Genomic DNA, 16623 nt, shown 5'->3' on the forward strand with positions numbered 1-16623 from the left:
AAAAGAAGAAGAGAAGTCGACATAACGCCCCTAAAGCCTGCAAAGTCTCCAAAGGCCCCCAAAACGCCAAGGGTTGACAAACATCATAACTTGGAATAGAGTTCTTGGCTGGTGTTTCTTTAAATTACCTGGGTACATGTAAAATATTTTATTTAAGACAACTATATATATTGTAGTTTAAATGGTTAGTTAATGGAATATATACAGTACCTATGATGAACATTATATGTAGAATATGTACTCCGTAGAATATGTAGATCTTCCTAACAAGGGGGTTGATCAAAGATCCAAAGATTAAAGGAACGTGGCAACCCGCCCCCAATCAGGGCCAAGTCTAATTTCGGAGACTGGCGGCTCTTTGTGTATCTGCCAAGAATTACAAGATATTTATTCCATACTCTGTCGATACCTACCTATGTTATATACTATTGAAACAATGATTTATTTATTTATTTATTTTATTTAGTTCTTTTACTAAAGAGAATAGATCAAGCATTTCAGGATTGATCGGCATTAGACTAAACATTAGGGTTATTGTTCCAAGATTCTTCACGGGCTGGCCCCCGGGTGAGACATTCCTGACTCAGCTCTTATATAAGCCAAAGCCTCGGGCTGTGGCCTTAGGCATAAACCCGCAGCTAAGAGCTGTCAATGCGACTCTCACACACCTTCATTTATAACTTTTTTCAACACACACAACCTCCCCCATGCAGATGACGTGATCAGCAACTCCTCAATGGGTGACTGTCCCATTCGCAAAATATGGCCCTAAAACGTACTCGCGCCGCGCTCGAAGCCGACCTTCAAGCAGAGCAATCCCCATACGCCTTCTATGGAACCCCGTTACCACCACTCGACGAGAGTGTTCGCGACGATGGCTCCTTTGTACCAATATGGAAACAGGAACTGAGGGACGAACATGGGAACAAACGTCTTCATGGCGCTTTCACCGGTGGATTCAGCGCGGGGTGGGTAGCTCTTTAACCCAATAACCTTCGGAAGGACAACCACTAACGTCTGCTAGATACTTCAATTCCGTCGGCTCGAAAGAAGGGTGGACCCCTGCAACCTTTGTCTCCTCGCGTCAGAACCGTGCCCGGAAGGCCGAACAGAAACGACCCGAGGATTTTATGGATGCGGATGACCTACGAGAACAGGAAGAAGCCAGACAACTACAGACCGCCGATGAATTCGCCGGTTTCGGCCCGACCGAGCTAGATGCTACACGCAGAGCAGGACTCATGGATATATTGAAAACAGGCGGAGAAACCATGGGAGTGAAGCTCTTGAAAAGATGGGCTGGCGCGAAGGTCAAGGAATCGGGCCTAAGGTGCGACGCAAAGCCAATCTGGATGAAATTTCTGCTCCGGGTGGCGATGCGGGAGAAACATACCTTTTTGCTCCTGAAAACCCACCCATGGTTGCTTTCATTCGCAAGACCGACCGCAAAGGTCTTGGGTTTGAGGGTGAGTCGCGCCTAGAGTCTCACAATGCTCTGCAGCCCATCCAAGGTTCTGAGGAATCAGATTCATTCTTTGGGGGCCGGTTAGCTATCCAAGGGAAAGGTCAGCCCCCGAAGCCGAAGGAATCTCGGCGGGGAGGACTCGGGGTTGGCCCTCTGAATGACACTGGGTCGGACGACGAGGATCCTTATTCTCTAGGTCCACAAATATCATACAACAAGACCATTGGAGGGGATAAAAAGAAGAAGAAAAAGGTCAAACCAGAACCAACAATCGCGTCATCCAACCCACTCTTGAATTCAAAGCCCGTGTTCATATCGAAGAAGATGGCCGCATCACGCGGGATTGGAGGTTTCCGAAAGTGCCGCGACGGGCGCCTACCGCTAGATGGATTCATCCTTGCCGATGCGATCACGGGCCTGTCGATCTCAGAGAAGAAATACGATCCTCCTGCGATACCCGAGGACTGGAAACCAGCGAAGGAAATCTCGTCAGAAAAACGGGATCGATCGAATTATGTCTCTACCGCTGACGCCGCAAAAGCCTCCTCGCTTAATCCCACGTCTAGAGCAGCGCTTCTAGGCGAGGCCCAGCTGCCTGGAAAGTCTATCTTTGATTATATGACCCCCGAGGCACGAGATAAGATTGCCAAACTTACCGGCAACGCCAATTTACCTCCGGCTTTAGGAGAAAAGGCACCCGAAGGATACCAACTCCCCGAATCACAAAGGCGGAAGGATCTTTGGGACCTCGTGCCAAAACTCGACAAACAGATTGCCGCCCAAGCCCTAGCTCGGGCCGTTAGTGGGTGGATGCCTTACCAAGAGGATGAGAAAAAGCGTGAACGCTACCAAATATTCCTCGAAGTTAGTGCCGGGACTCGCTCTACCCTCCCAGAACGAGTGGAAGGTTCCAGCACCGATGAATGGGTTATAGAGATGCAAGAATTTGGCCGAGCTGCCGAGGTCTTCAAACCCATGTCCGGAGTTATGGCGTCCCGATTTACCTCCTCTTCCACCGCGCCCAAGATTGTCTCGGATGCCCCTGACTCTGCAGAATCTGGGCTCAGCAGGCCCGCTGAAAAGCCAGACGACCCTGCAGTAGCGGCTGCCAAAATTGGCATGTTCGGCCCAATGACCCGAAGCACAATCCCCTTCTACCCAACTCGTCTTCTATGCAAGCGATTCAACATCAAACCACCAGAGAATGTGCAACTTGACTCCGACGAACGGCCTGGGGCCTCCAGTTCCGGACCTGGCACCCGATTCCAATCCGCTGGATACCAAGCTGACACTGGGCCCAAACCATTGGTGTCGCAGGACATCATGAACCAACTTCTCATAGACTCGTTAGGTTATCTCCCTACAGCAGATGGCCTTGATCCATCTGTAGGTGGTCAGCCTGCTATCGCGGTGCCACCCCCGGTAGTTGTTGAAGCTGAGCGCAATGATGCCCTGGAGGCAGAGCGGCCTGGCGATGCAGTTTTCAAAGCTATCTTTGGGAGTGACGACGAAGACGACTAAATTTAGGCTTATTCGTATAATCTAATGAGAATTCATGTGATTTTTCAGTTATACCCCTGTACTCTGTACTCTGTACTCTGTACGAATTAAGCAATTGTGCTCTGTAGATCATTGTGTGACTGTTGGAGCCGTCCTGGTGGCATGAGATGGGCAAATAGGACAAATTGTGGAATGTACTCTTGTTTCTTCTTTTGTTTCCGCTTGTGTTTCATTTTCATTTTCATTTTCATTTTCTATTCCTTTTCGTTTGACAGCTGCCTCTTTTTGCTTCGTCTCCAACCCAGTAGGTCTGTGCTCAACCTTGAGGATCTAGTTCGCTTTAGAGCGTTGACCACTACTCCACGCAAGCCCCTCTCAAAAGTACTTCCCCTCCTCATATGGAGCTCGTTGATCGCAAACAAGATGGTAAGAAGCTGACCCCGACCCCCATAACCCCAAGAACCTATACATATATCATCACCATTAAGACTGGTCACGTTGCTTGGCATCAAATGTCACACGACTTTAAAGCCCCGGCTCTCATCTCCATAATGTCCAAACCCGCAAATGGCGCCCTAATCATAACTAACAATCCCGCCTTCCACACAGGGATGTTGCGCGTCAGTGTTGTCGCATAACGTCGACGACCAACCCCACAACCAAGAACGCATCCCACATCTAACAGTTACGAGGGATACCAGCGACCGCTCTGCGCAGTCCAGGCAACGAACTCGGCGCCCCAACCTCCCTCTAAACGAGCACTACAACGAACCAGTGCGCAACCATGTGTGGCGCAGCAGGCGACGGACCTGGACGCGCGCACAGCTGGACCGTGAGCGCGCAGAGTTCTTCGAGACGCGCGTTACCGGCAGGCCGGAGATATGGGCCGCTGTTTCGACGGTGGCTTCGCTGATTCGTAGCGGTGACTTGGTCACTGCGCAGGGCATTATCGATGCTGCGGGGATTACTGTTCCCACTGGGGATCTTTGTGAGGGGTGCTATGATGAGCAGGGCGTACTTTACAAGGTTCCGCAGTGTGTTGTTAGTGATCCGGAGAATATGGTTCCTTCGTCTTCGCGGATAGGTAGTGAAGATGGTGGTCCTGTTGGATATGAGGAAGAGGAGCACGATTCTGGAGCACTCTCGGATGGTAAGCTCGCTACGGATGATGCTTCCGGGGACGAGTTGATTTCCCAGGATGTTGAACGTCGCCGTGAGGAGAAGGGGAAGACGAGTGAGCGGGATTTGATCCGTGTGCGTGCGCGCTTGAGTGATCGTGGAGGTCCGGATATCCTGATTTCTATTGGTAAGGGTCAGACTGTGGGATTTCTGGCCAGAAAGGTGCACCACGAAGCCAAGGTTGGTGTTTGCTATTCATTTATTTGCTTCGTTTTCTGGATTATTGCTAATTTTCTGTTTAGCTCAAGAATGATAGTCGCGTTCGAATCGCTTACCTAGGTCACTTGCTAAATGAACGTGAACCCCTCGTTGATCAAGGGTGGAAGACTGGCCATGTTGTCAATGCTTTGGTCGTTTCCCTTGTTCATGATCTAGACCTTAAACGCTGATCCTGAGAGGGTTTACCACGGAACTACTTTATGAGGCATCGCCAATGGTCCACGACCAACATCACCCTTTTTCTCTCCCTTTATTTTGGATCTCCAGCGTTCTGGCGTTTCTTTCATTTGATCTCTTGCATAATACCCCGAGTCTTTTATCTTTTTTTTCGCTCCAATTATGAACTGGCAGATACTCTTCTTGTACCCATCTTCTCTTTAATTTGGCGTGATCTCTCACATGGGGATATTCATACTCCAGTGAAACTGGCTCTCAACATGTATCATCGCCCATGCATGTTGGATTTTGTGCATCTAATTACTTGATCTACTTATGAGTGTGCAATGTCTTCATTCCTCCTCGTGTCATCTTCTTATGTAAATCCGGGTTGGTTCCAAGGTTACTTACCCAGGTACATAGAGGTTATACACATGAATAATGAGCAATCCAAGCAATCTATGCCACGTTTACCCTTCACCTCAAGTTCTCGAATATGTCTTAGCGAGCTCTATACCTTGGAATGACTCGACAATGTATGGCGTCACGTGCCATGACGTACGTGGTGTGGTGTACAGGTCTATCATAACCCCAAAGTTGGCATTCTCATCCCCGCATGTTAATATCCATTCTCTTGTGGGTTTGAGGTTATGGACAATCCATATAGCCAAAGTATGAGCTACGAGGCAGATCGTCAGAAACGCGAGGTATATCGATATTTCCAACCAGAAAATCCGGCGGCACTTAATGCATCACTTCTACAAGTTGATGAGCATGTGGCCATAATAGGAGATTTTTCAAGAGTATCAACACCCTTTATACCTGATCCCTGTGATTCAGAGACAAATTTTGTCGACAGTTCTCCGTCAAGTCCAAATACAACTTTGACTTCTTTTGCACAACTGGCCGCTCTACAACTGAACGCGCAGCGTGCTTTAATTACGTACATTATTCTCCTGCCCTAGCATTTACCCCGATCTGACATTTTCTAAAGTGTGTTGAACACCGACTCTCAGTTTATATTGGCTGAAGCCACAAGGAACACCAACCTTAAGAGCTCAAAGTCATCCCTCGGAGAAGGAGATAGGCTTTTCGCTGGAACGTCGACATTGTCAGATGCTTGGAATATATGTCAGGTAGGCTGATATTCGTAATTTTGTAAATATTTCACACATTGACGCCTATTCCTTCGAATAGGAAACGGTTGCCCTTGGCTCAGACAACGAAGATGGATTGTATTCATTTTTGGTTGTCGACGATCTTCGACAAGAAGAACGATTCAAAGAATTGCCTTTTGTGACACAAGAGCCACATTCTCGCTTTTATGCGGGAACGCCCCTAACTAGTGACAGCGGTATCAATTTGGGGTGTCTGTTTGTGTTGGATTCTGAACCCCGTCAAGGGCTATCTGATATCGAGAAGGATACATTAGCAAAAGTGGCAGAGTTAACAATGGACTATTTATTGGTTAGCCGTCAAGCCGCAGAAGGACGACGGGCCTCACGGCTATCGCGTGGTCTCCATCTTTTTGTCGATGGCAACTCCAGTTTTGCTAGCAACGCTCACATGTCGTCTCGTTCGAGCAGCTCGGCACAGAGTTCGTCCCCGCGGGGATCGCCCAACCTCAGAGCCAGTCGATCGACAAGCTCCCAAAACGATGAACTGGGATTTCACTCAGCACGCTCTGGGTCAGGAAAAGCCTCCCAAAGCGGCGATACACAACCTTTGAGCCCAGCTTCTGATCAAAATGATACATGTGTTCCCTCTAGTCCAGCGGTATCGTACATCTCGCAAGAGGACGGCGGTAGCTCGGGGGACTCCTCGAGCAGCAACCACTGGCTTTTCCAACGCGCTGCAAACCTCTTGCGACAAAGCCTAGATTTGGATAGTGCTGGCGGTGTCATGTTCTTGGAGACCAGTGACAACTCCTCCGAATATTTCGCAGCCGGTCATTGTGACTCTGCTGAATCTACAAATTCTGCTCCTATTCTTGCACTTTCCACCAAAGACGATCCATTTTCATACCAGGCAAGCTCTACGCTGTCAAATCCAGCTGCCAATCTTGACAATATCTTCCTGAAACAGTTGACGCATCGCTATCCCAAAGGAAAACTCTGGTCATTCCACCACGATGGGACATTTTCAACTTCGGAAAATCAGTTAAGCGACGAGTCTCAGAAACAGAGGAAGAAGTCCAAGACTTCGGAGACCAGTAAATTGAACAAGTTCTTTCCTGATGCATCTCAAGTCATATTTGTCCCACTGTGGAATGCCACAGATACCCAGTGGTTTGCTGGGTGTTTTTGTTGGACTTCCCAGCCAACGCGAGTTTTCAGTCCTGCTGTTGATCTGAGCTCAGTATACGCCTTCGGATCCTCTATCATGACCGAATACAGCCGCGTTGAATCAGTTATCGCAGACCGTCAAAAGGGGAATTTTATAAGCAGCATCTCTCATGAACTACGCAGCCCGTTGCATGGTGTCTTAGCTGCGGCCGAGTTTTTTGGAAGTACTACCTTGAACCAGTTCCAGGAGACCCTCCTCGATACTATAAATACATGTGGTCGAACTCTCCTGGATACGATGAATCAAGTTTTAGACTTCAGCAAAATAATGTCATTGGAGAGACACAAGAAAACCTTCAAGCGTGGAAAAGACCCATGGAAGCCAAAACCCTCCGAGGAAACTGTGGCACACCTTGATACATTGGTTTTGACAGATGTGGCCCTCTTGACAGAGGATGTCATAGACAGTGTGTGCTTGGGTCATTCCCATATACAGAGGTCAGCCACGTCTACCAATCACCCCACAGATATATTGACGACACTTCCCTCCAAGTCAGTGAAAGATGGTACCCAAGTTGGTCACGTTTCAGGAGTGGACGTCATTGTTGACATTCCTGACAATGACTGGATGTACAAAGTCCAGCCGGGGTCCCTGAGACGCATAATAATGAATATTCTTGGCAATGCACTGAAGTATACCGAAAAGGGTCGAGTTTCTGTCTGCATTGAGGCCAGTGAGCGCTCAAAAGCTCGCTCTCGACGCCAGGGTCTCGAAGCTATGGTGACATTGACCATCTCAGACACGGGCAAGGGCATCTCAAAGGAATATCTTCGGAAGCACCTATTCATCCCGTTCTCACAAGAAGATCCCCTATCAGTAGGCACTGGTCTGGGTCTATCAATTGTTCGCGGCATTGTGAAAACCCTCAACGGAAAAATTAATATTCGAAGTCGACAGGGCGAAGGCACTATCGTCAAGGTGTCACTCCCCCTCGAACGTCCAGTGGGCGATGAAAATCCACGATCACCGTCTCACAAGAAAAATTCAGACCAAAATATACCTACGGCATCTTCTCAACTCCGGCGTGTCGACTACAGTGGGAAGCGTGTTGCTATTTGGGGAATCGATCCGTCTCGTCTTGATAAGCATCAGTTCTGGGCCTCCATAGCTCGATATATCACGGATTGGTATGGTCTGCAGCTTGTTCCTCTGCCCGCCAATGAGCCTATTGATATTCTGCTTGCGGATGAAATAAGTTTATCCGAAAAAGAATTACGCGATTTCCCAACTGAATTGCCAAGTCTGCTCGTCTTTTGCAGCGAGATAGGTGACTATGATGATTCTAAGTCACAATGGTCGCATCTTGCGAGCTCTCTGGCAATTCTACATCGGCCCTGTGGTCCACGAAAACTTTCTCGCGGTATTTTGGACTGTCTTAATGCAAAGCCGACAAACCCTATGTTGAATGTGCAGAATCCTGGGCGAGGCTTAGTACTTCCACATCGACCCGCTTTTACGGCTTTATCAATTGAAGAGTCCAACCCTTCATTATCAGGAAATCCACGATTACCAGATGCCGAGCCATCAATCCCCATGCCGGAGTCCAGCGATTGCACAATTGATCCCACAGAGCGTAGCGCTTTCGTGTCGACATCGTGTACTGCTGGCTGCATAATATCTGGGAGTACTGATTCCGCCAATCCCGGGTCTTCTTCATCTACCCAAGCTTCATCTGGCGGCTCAGATCATGTTAGCACCTTATCGGAGAGCCAAAACAGACCTCGGGTCTTGGTGGTAGATGACAACAGCATCAACCTCCACCTCATGGTGACTTTCATGAACAAACGGAAAGTGGTGGTCCTAGATAAAGCTGAGAATGGCAGAGCAGCCGTCGATGCAGTTGAAAGAATGTTGCAGGGATATGACCTTATTTTCATGGACATGTCTATGCCGGTTATGGATGGATTTGAGGCGACACGTGCCATTCGTGCAATCGAGAAAGAACGGGATAACTGTATTCCGGCGACAATCATCGCTTTGACAGGACTCAGTAGTTCACGCGATGAGTTCAGGGCCTTGGACTCTGGAGTGGACCTTTTCCTTATGAAGCCAGTTTCTTTTAGAGAAACATCACGGCTTATTGATGAATGGGAGGCCAAACGGCCGAAATAAATATGGCGATCACTATCTTATATGATGCAGGCTTGCCACCCAGACGTGGAAGACCACGTTCATGATCATGGTTTTCTTACATTGGCGTTTACGGCTTCTGATTCCATGTCCCTGCTGTTACTTGGCTCACGTATGGGGGATGATGAATGATGAATGGTGGATTGTGGATGATGGCGAGATTCGATTCATTATCTAAAGTTTTTCTATTGCGCCCCTACGGCTTCAAGGGCGATTATATCTACACACAACGCTCAATGACGGTAAATTGGATGCCAACATTGGCTACTATTCATGCCTTTTCAGCATCCTTTTTACTAGAACAGTTGATCGTCAAGATCCTGTTGTTCTGACTAACTTTTACCAGGCGTTCAGTGGACGATTGGCATTGATCGACAGTTCTGGAGAGACTATACGCATAACTCTCCTATCCTGGTGGGTAGTCACCCATATATCCCAGTATCGGAAGTATGAAGGGCCACATAAAGCAGATGTATAGACAACTGACCCCTAATCGGCGACTTGAATATTCTCAAGCCTCTCTAGAGAATCTCCTGAGAGGGACTTCCGAGGTAAGCTTTGATGATGGACCCATGCATTGCTTCTCATTACATATGACGCACATCTATAACCAAGGAGCGATGATATTCTAATGCTTTTCATAAGTTCTCTCTCAGTGGATGTGTATGTTGTATAGGGAGCTGTTGTTCTACACCCAACTTGTGGACAGTGGACAGTGTGCTGCCTTATGTCTCAGGCTTTAAACTCTCTTAGGTAATCACCGATCTAGAGCTCCCAGACAAACAATGCAAACAAGTCTATCGCAAAGAAAAAAAAATAATTTATCGCAATCTTCGATCTGGATTTTGAATCAAGACAGTTCGATAGTCTCGAACTTTTGATTGAACTCAACTCAATTGCATACCTTCTAAGGGTATTCTCTATATACCTTCACCAAGATCAACTACCACCTCTACCTTGATATCCAAGTATCTCAATCGCTAGTCTTCTCATTCCTTGAGATAAAACCGTACCAATGGACGGCCAAAAGACTCCCTTCGTGAGGGAGCTCGGTTCGAGTGGTATGAATATTATTTTTCCCAATTGGAAAACTACAACGCTAATCGATACCTCTAGACCGGAAAGTCCGCGACAAGGCTCTCGAGTCTTTAACCAAATTCGTGCAGTCCCGCACTGATCTGACTCTCGTTGATCTCCTCAAACTGTGGAAAGGCCTGTTCTACTGTATGCACTACCACTATATTCGCCGAACACAAAGGGCAAGAAAACTAACATTTCCCTAGGCTTCTACCACTCCGACCGACCCCTCACACAACAAGCCCTCGCCCGCGCACTCTCTTACTCTCTCGTCCCCTCCCTCCCCCAAGCAACTCTCCACCGCTTCCTGCGCGCCTTCTGGATCACCATCGGCCGGGACTATCACTCACTAGACCGCATCCGACTGGACAAGTACCTGATGCTGATCCGTTGCTACATCGGCGTGGCATTCGAAGTCCTCTTGAAGAACAAGACCTCCACAAAGAACGCAGACGGGAAGAAACGCAAGCGCGAAGATGCAGCCAAGCAGGGCCGCGGCAAGAAGCAGAAGAAGCAGGCTGAGGCTGAGACTGTCGAAAATGAGGAGGAGAAGGACAGTGCCGAAGACGCTGAAGCTAAATTCCCCGATCTTGCGGCTTATATCTCCATTATCGAGGAGGGTCCTTTGTGTCCGCTGAACTATGATGAAGATCAGGCTCCCGATGAGGGGGACCCAAATTACGTGCCTATGCCCCATGGTCCCGACGGCCTGCGCTACCATCTTATTGACATCTGGGTCGATGAGCTGGAGAAGGTTCTGGAGTTTGAGGAGGTGGCTGGCGATGAGGATGAAGAGACCCCGAAGCGGAAGATCAAGGGCGATGTGCCCATTGAGCTCATTCTGAGACCGCTGGAGAAGCTCCGCGCTGAAAGTGCTTACAAGCCTGTTCGGACAAGGGCGGCTGAGGCTTTGGAGGATGAGCGGTTGTTCGAGTGGGGTGTGCGGACAAGAAAGTCTGAGGAGGACGATGATAGTGAGGAAGAATGGGGTGGCTTCGAATGAATATTCTAGTTATAGTATGTGAACAGGATTTGTATAAACAGACTGAATTCATTGCACAGCGTGCTAGCGATTATCTCCATCAGTCAGTCACAGGTTATATGAAGAAGCTGGTGCTAGGCATACAGGTGTAAAGGATTACAAAATGTATTTACAGGTTTCCTGTTTCATTCGGGTTTACTGTACAGCCTGATCACAGAATATCAAATGTCTAATGCGATTTATAGACAACGCACTAATTATTCTTTCGCGTTAGGGTATCATGGGTGGATGCAAAGACCCAGCAAGCAGTGAATATATAGAAAGCGGGCTTTCAGCAATCATAGGATGGATGGTGGCCAATGGCGACTTTCGTGGATTGAAGGCACGATTTAGCGGGGACCTGCCGCCTCGTAGAAACGACCCGATTTGGTGAGTATCGTCCCCAGTCCCTGGTGGACCTCGGCTTGGAACGCTTCGAAAAGAATTCGTTCACCATCAATACTGATGTAGCCCTCCTTTTGGTGGGGAACTAGACGAAACGCAGACGCTTTGCGGACATTGAGGTCTGGCATGTCGAAAAAGCGACCACTGGCAACTTCGCTCATCATAGTAATCGCTGTACCACGACTGACTGTTCCGTCGATAGTGACCACGTCTATCAAGCCGTCGTCCGGCAATGCCGCAGGGAACATATTTGTGTCTTTCGACATGATGGCCATATTTCCCGCGTAGAAATTGCCTATGGTTTCTCCCGAAACTACCTCCCACCCCTGGGGTAGCTCGTCCGTGACTGTGCCATACTCCAGCTCTGGTAGGCCTGGGAACTCTGCAGCAATTTCGAGGCGTTTGCTGTCAGCATCTGGCTCCTCCGGGCGTGTAGACCATGCAGCGTAGTGATCCTTAATCCTCTCCTTGTCGCCAATTACCACCTTGATGGCTATATCACAAGGCCATATCGTCTGCCGCATCAAACGAATCAGAAAACCGTATGTAAACCGCTGAGCGCCCATCCAACGCAAGTTCTCAGTGCCCAAATCACACTCGGCGACAATGCCAAAGGATTGCGAGAGGAAAGAGAGCGTGCGCGATTCTTTCTGGGAGATCGAGACTAGGTCCAGCGGGGTCCTCCGCCCCTTGACGATTGCCAGTGCCGCAATCGAGACGCTACCAGTCCCGAAAGCATTCCACGTCAACCCATTTCCAGAGCCACATGGGAGCAGTGCAACGGCGGTCTGCGCTAGCGCTTTTCGAGCATCTGGCCGCTTGCCCAACCCGTTGAACACCTCGTATGGCAAGCCGTCACCAGAGCAGCAAACAAGCGCATCGTAGGCGTCGATATCAAGATTTTCCGCAATGTCGATTGCATGGCCCCTGTATTCCGTGGTCTGTACATCCACCTGACACTTCGCCGCGGCGAAAACCGGTGCCGCATATCGCTGATACAAACTCGCAGCTGCCCCCTTCCCACCGAAAGGATTGACCAATACCTTCAGTCGTTTTCCTCGCAGTGCCTTAGCATATGCCCCGGCAAGTAGTTGCTGCACCCATGTCTTGGCGACCTTCTTTTCTGGTTCGGGGATTGAGTATTGGACGGTCGATACGGAAACATCGTCCTTGGCAGCAGGCTGTGCATAGGCGATGACGAGATTAGAAGCGGTTATTTCGGCGCCGAGAATGTTGTACAACGAAATGGCATGGTTGGTTTCTGGTTCTACAATGCGCGCGCAGCTTGGTCAGGGATTATTTCCATCAACAGTAGCGCCCGCAATAACGCGCGATCACCAGAGGGGTCAGTGCCAACTTACTAGACTGGAGCAATCCGCAGCAGCGACGATCTGCTTTTGGAGGGCGGTCATCTGCATGGGTGAGAATATGCACACGCACCGGGTGTGGAGTAGTCCATACCGAGTATGAGGAGCGAGTCTGCACCGATAGTCAAAGTGACGGATTCGTCGACAGCCAACGTGGTGTCGTGCGGATCCTGCGAAGAGTCGTCTGGGGAGGACATTTTGGATAATGATGGGAGATTCAGGGCATTATAAATATGTAAAGATGAATCTAGGAGGAAGTTAATGAGAGAACAATGAAAGTACATATTGCAGCCGCGGAGTTCCGATGGGCCCAGACGTGTGTGGTCCCTGCATCTTAAAATATAGTCCAACCCTTGACTTGAACATTATGTTGTAGTACTATACAACATATATTTTCTAAGAATACCTAGACATTTATGTATATAAATAGATTATAGCTGTCTAGAGGCTACTATAATACCCTGGAAATATCAAAGACATTGTTCTCTATCCACTACTCCTGATGAGACATTCATCTCATCTACAACAATAAAGAGACATATAAGTAAACAAATTCGTCTCGAATGAACAGAACAGAAAGATAAGAAAGGGGGAAAGGATAAAAAAGCATGATATAGACCGCAAACCGCTGGAAAAACATTGACTTATGCAGTCGCTGCCTTGAGACCCTTCAGGGAGCCCAAGCTCAGTGCCAGACCCTGGGAACGACTTCTTATCCGCACAAATCCTGTAATAGGCCCATCGTCTCCCTCCTTTTCGATGCTCAGGTTTGCTAGTGCATCTTCGCCTAATTGAATAGTCAGCTATCATATCAAGGAGAAAGGGGTAGATTATCAGAGGGTTGAAAACATACCGAACACGCTGCGCGCATATAGGTTTGCGCTCAGGAAGCGGCAATCTCCCTTGAGCGAAGCATCGGGCGTCAAGCAGGCCATATTGGTGCTCTCCATCAGCTGCTTGAGGAAGTCACGCAGAGTTTTGGCCTTGGAGTTGATGTTGACCTTGTTCTCCCACTCGAACTCAGTCCACATGGTACGGAACTGAGTCTCGGTGCAGTGAGCAGGCTGGATATAGTCCATGATGTCGGCATGGATGTCGTTGAGAATGACCACATGGGTCTCGGTAGAGCTGGCGCCGTCATAGACAATGTTACCAAAGATAACACCGGTGTCGGTTGAGGAAACCTTGACCGTAGCCTGGACATTCAAGAAGTCGCGCGGGCCGAGGTTGTTAGTGGATGGCCGCTCAACGACCTTGAGATCACCGAGAGTTGCAAACTCTACGCACAGGTTTTGCAGAGTTTCCGTTGTTTGGTTAACCAACAGGACGTCAAGAACAATGTCGAACTGGTGAACGGTAACATAGGCTTCAGCATAAACAGAGTCGGAGAAACCAGTTAATTGCACCACCCTGCTAAGCTTCGAAGAAACATCCTCCACGGTAGAATCGCCGCCAGTTGCCTTGGCAAGATCCATTTCGATCTCCTCTCCGCCCTCGACGGCGTTCTTCTTGGCGAATTGGCGAATGGGGATAGCATCGTCAACCTGGACAGCACTCTTGGCCTTCTCCACTGCCTCCTTAGCAGCCCTCTTCTTATCCTCGACCTGGACCATCGCACGGAACGCCTTTCGGGTGTCCTCCAAGAAAGTGGCTTCGAGCTCCTTCTTCTCGGAGAATTCGGCCAGGGATCGCACACAGGTCAAGATACGATCCACAGAATCCTCATCAATAGGAGCCTTAACGAAGTGGGATTGGCCAACGCGCATGATGGAAATCATGATAAGCATGGCCTCGGCACGCAGAGCGTTGGTGCGAGCAGTATCCTGGGACACCTCGGAATGACGCATCACCAACTTGGTCAAAGTCGAAGAGAGAACCGTTGCGAGGTAGTAGTCGCCGTCCAAAATAAGCTGGCGCAGAGGAGGCTTTTGTGCGGCCTTGACAGCCTCGAGACGAGCAGCTGCCGCCGATTGGCTGGTGAGAGCGCTTTCGGTAGCGTAGGTGCCATCTGCAAGCACCTTTCGCGATCCAGTGGGTGCGGCCTTGGATTGGCCATTGGCCTGCTCCATCAGAAGGGCGTTGTCATCCGGAACCTCATCCAGGAGTCGTTGTTCGGATGCCAAAATTGGGATTTCACCAAGGCTGGCTCTGATCGTCTTCCAAGCATCCCGAATATCCTTCTCCTCCAGGGAGTATTCACCAACAACCCAGAGAACTCCCCGGTAGACCTTTCCAGCCCGGACTTCACTCAAAGTTGAAACCAGGCGGGAAACGATTGACCCACGCAAGTCAGGGAACTTCTCCACGACTTCTTTCACGAACGAAATCACATCGACGGCGGAGTTATTGTTGAAGTCGGCAATAAAGTCCATCAGGAGATCAACCACGCTGGCAGCAATTTCGGAGAACTTGATCGCGCAGGAGTGTATTGACTGTACCAAGATTTGGCGATACTCGCTATTCTGTGGGGGTCGTTAGTACTGCCGGATTGTGCAAAATGAATGTATAACCTACCTGTTCATATTGTTCGTCGACGGTCTTGGCAAGTTCTTTCTTGAGTAACATGATGATTTCTTCCACGTTCTTGCTCGAGACCATTTCCATGGCAAGGTTGAGGGCCTTTCTCCGGACATCAATGTCAGGGCTGCTGAGAACCCGCAGGGCCTCCATGGTCAGGTCGTCCAACACACCCTCATTGCGAATTCTGAGCTGGTTCACACGTTCCAAACAAATGAGCTTGACGTTGTTGTCAGCCTCCCGAATCGCGAGCTCGATCAACTTGCTCGCAGCGGCTTTGACGGCGACAGGGTTACTTGTGAGGGCGGTAAGAGACGTTGCGGCTTCATAAACAACGGTGCTGGTGGAGGCATCGAGGAGCTCGAGCATGAGTTTCAGGTATCGTGACTATTGTACGTTAGTGACCCCGACACTGTTACTTTGGACGCTTTAGACCCACCTTATTCTGAGTGTTCTGTACTGCATCCTTCCGGAGGAACTCCAGCTCGGCTAGCTGGAGCAGCTCGTCTGTGTTGGGAATTGTGTCAAACGTGGTGCGCAGGTACTCGAGCGCCTTCTGGTGGCTAATGGACATGAGTGCCGCAAAGGCATTGCGCTTGCAGGTGCTGTCGGTCTCCGATTCGAGGAACAACTGAAGCAACTCCGGCGCGTCGGGAATGAGGGACTCGGAGTGCTGGAAAATAGAAGATACAGCCCATACGGCGTTCTTGCGGACATAGGCGTGACGATGTTGCAGACACAACCGTGCGGAGGAGAGGAGGGGCTCAATGAGCTCTGGTTCGCGGAGTTTGGAGAGAAATCGGAGAGTATTGCCTCGAATGTATTCGTTAGGATGTTGGAGGTCGTTGCGAATGCCGTTACTACAAAAGAGAGACTTGTCAGACACAAAAGGCCATATAGTAATGGCAAGGGGCATCCTTACCAGACCAGGATCATCTCTTGCTTGAGCTTGCCAGTAGAATCGTGTTTGGGGCAGATTTCATAGAAGAAATAGAGCAACTTCTTCAATGACTTGCTTTTCGACGGCATCACAAAGCGAATGATGTGCATGAGGATTTGCGGCATAGGATCCCCATTGAGCATGATGGTGACAATTGTCCGCATTGTTTCCAACTTGGTCTCATCGTTGCCTTTCTCCAGCTGCAGCTTCAGCTCTTGCACAGTCGGCTGGTCGGCAGTATTGTCCACATGGAGCAAACTGTAGGTATTTTCGAGAAACGACGCCATGGTGGTGGATTTGG

At 49.2% G+C, this 16623-nt stretch overlaps 6 protein-coding genes across 6 annotated transcripts; 4 read left to right on the forward strand and 2 right to left on the reverse strand.

The window, feature by feature from the left end:
* Nucleotides 1–762: 762 nt before the first annotated feature.
* On the forward strand, nucleotides 763–2986 carry N7516_000937 (uncharacterized protein; the record flags this gene model as incomplete). Its single annotated transcript, XM_057213659.1, is given in 3 exon segments — nucleotides 763–968; nucleotides 1025–1277; nucleotides 1295–2986. The coding sequence occupies 3 exon segments, from the start codon at nucleotides 763–765 to the stop codon at nucleotides 2984–2986; spliced, it is 2151 nt and encodes a 716-aa protein (XP_057075542.1).
* Nucleotides 2987–3363: 377 nt separating this feature from the next.
* On the forward strand, nucleotides 3364–4533 carry N7516_000938 (uncharacterized protein; the record flags this gene model as incomplete). Its single annotated transcript, XM_057213660.1, has 3 exons — nucleotides 3364–3391; nucleotides 3651–4324; nucleotides 4387–4533. 3 exons carry the CDS (start codon nucleotides 3364–3366, stop codon nucleotides 4531–4533), a joined length of 849 nt encoding a protein of 282 aa, XP_057075543.1.
* Nucleotides 4534–5169: 636 nt separating this feature from the next.
* On the forward strand, nucleotides 5170–8977 carry N7516_000939 (uncharacterized protein; the record flags this gene model as incomplete). Its single annotated transcript, XM_057213661.1, has 3 exons — nucleotides 5170–5462; nucleotides 5514–5655; nucleotides 5717–8977. The coding sequence occupies 3 exons, from the start codon at nucleotides 5170–5172 to the stop codon at nucleotides 8975–8977; spliced, it is 3696 nt and encodes a 1231-aa protein (XP_057075544.1).
* A 1033-nt stretch (nucleotides 8978–10010) lies between these two features.
* Nucleotides 10011–11075, forward strand: N7516_000940 (ribosomal RNA processing 1 family protein; the record flags this gene model as incomplete). The annotated part of the gene is made up of 3 exons (XM_057213662.1): nucleotides 10011–10056; nucleotides 10112–10219; nucleotides 10279–11075. 3 exons carry the CDS (start codon nucleotides 10011–10013, stop codon nucleotides 11073–11075), a joined length of 951 nt encoding a protein of 316 aa, XP_057075545.1.
* A 368-nt stretch (nucleotides 11076–11443) lies between these two features.
* N7516_000941 (uncharacterized protein) lies at nucleotides 11444–13062 on the reverse strand (the record flags this gene model as incomplete). Its single annotated transcript, XM_057213663.1, has 3 exons — nucleotides 11444–12765; nucleotides 12860–12910; nucleotides 12960–13062. The coding sequence occupies 3 exons, from the start codon at nucleotides 13060–13062 to the stop codon at nucleotides 11444–11446; spliced, it is 1476 nt and encodes a 491-aa protein (XP_057075546.1).
* Nucleotides 13063–13509: 447 nt separating this feature from the next.
* Nucleotides 13510–16609, reverse strand: N7516_000942 (coatomer subunit beta; the record flags this gene model as incomplete). The annotated part of the gene is made up of 5 exons (XM_057213664.1): nucleotides 13510–13652; nucleotides 13719–15327; nucleotides 15380–15769; nucleotides 15822–16242; nucleotides 16305–16609. The coding sequence occupies 5 exons, from the start codon at nucleotides 16607–16609 to the stop codon at nucleotides 13510–13512; spliced, it is 2868 nt and encodes a 955-aa protein (XP_057075547.1).
* Between the last annotated feature and the right edge of the window lie 14 nt (nucleotides 16610–16623).

The sequence above is a fragment of the Penicillium verrucosum genome, assembly GCF_028828655.1.
Source record: "Penicillium verrucosum strain IBT 35672 chromosome Unknown utg000001l_segment0_segment0, whole genome shotgun sequence".
NCBI lineage: Eukaryota > Fungi > Ascomycota > Eurotiomycetes > Eurotiales > Aspergillaceae > Penicillium > Penicillium verrucosum.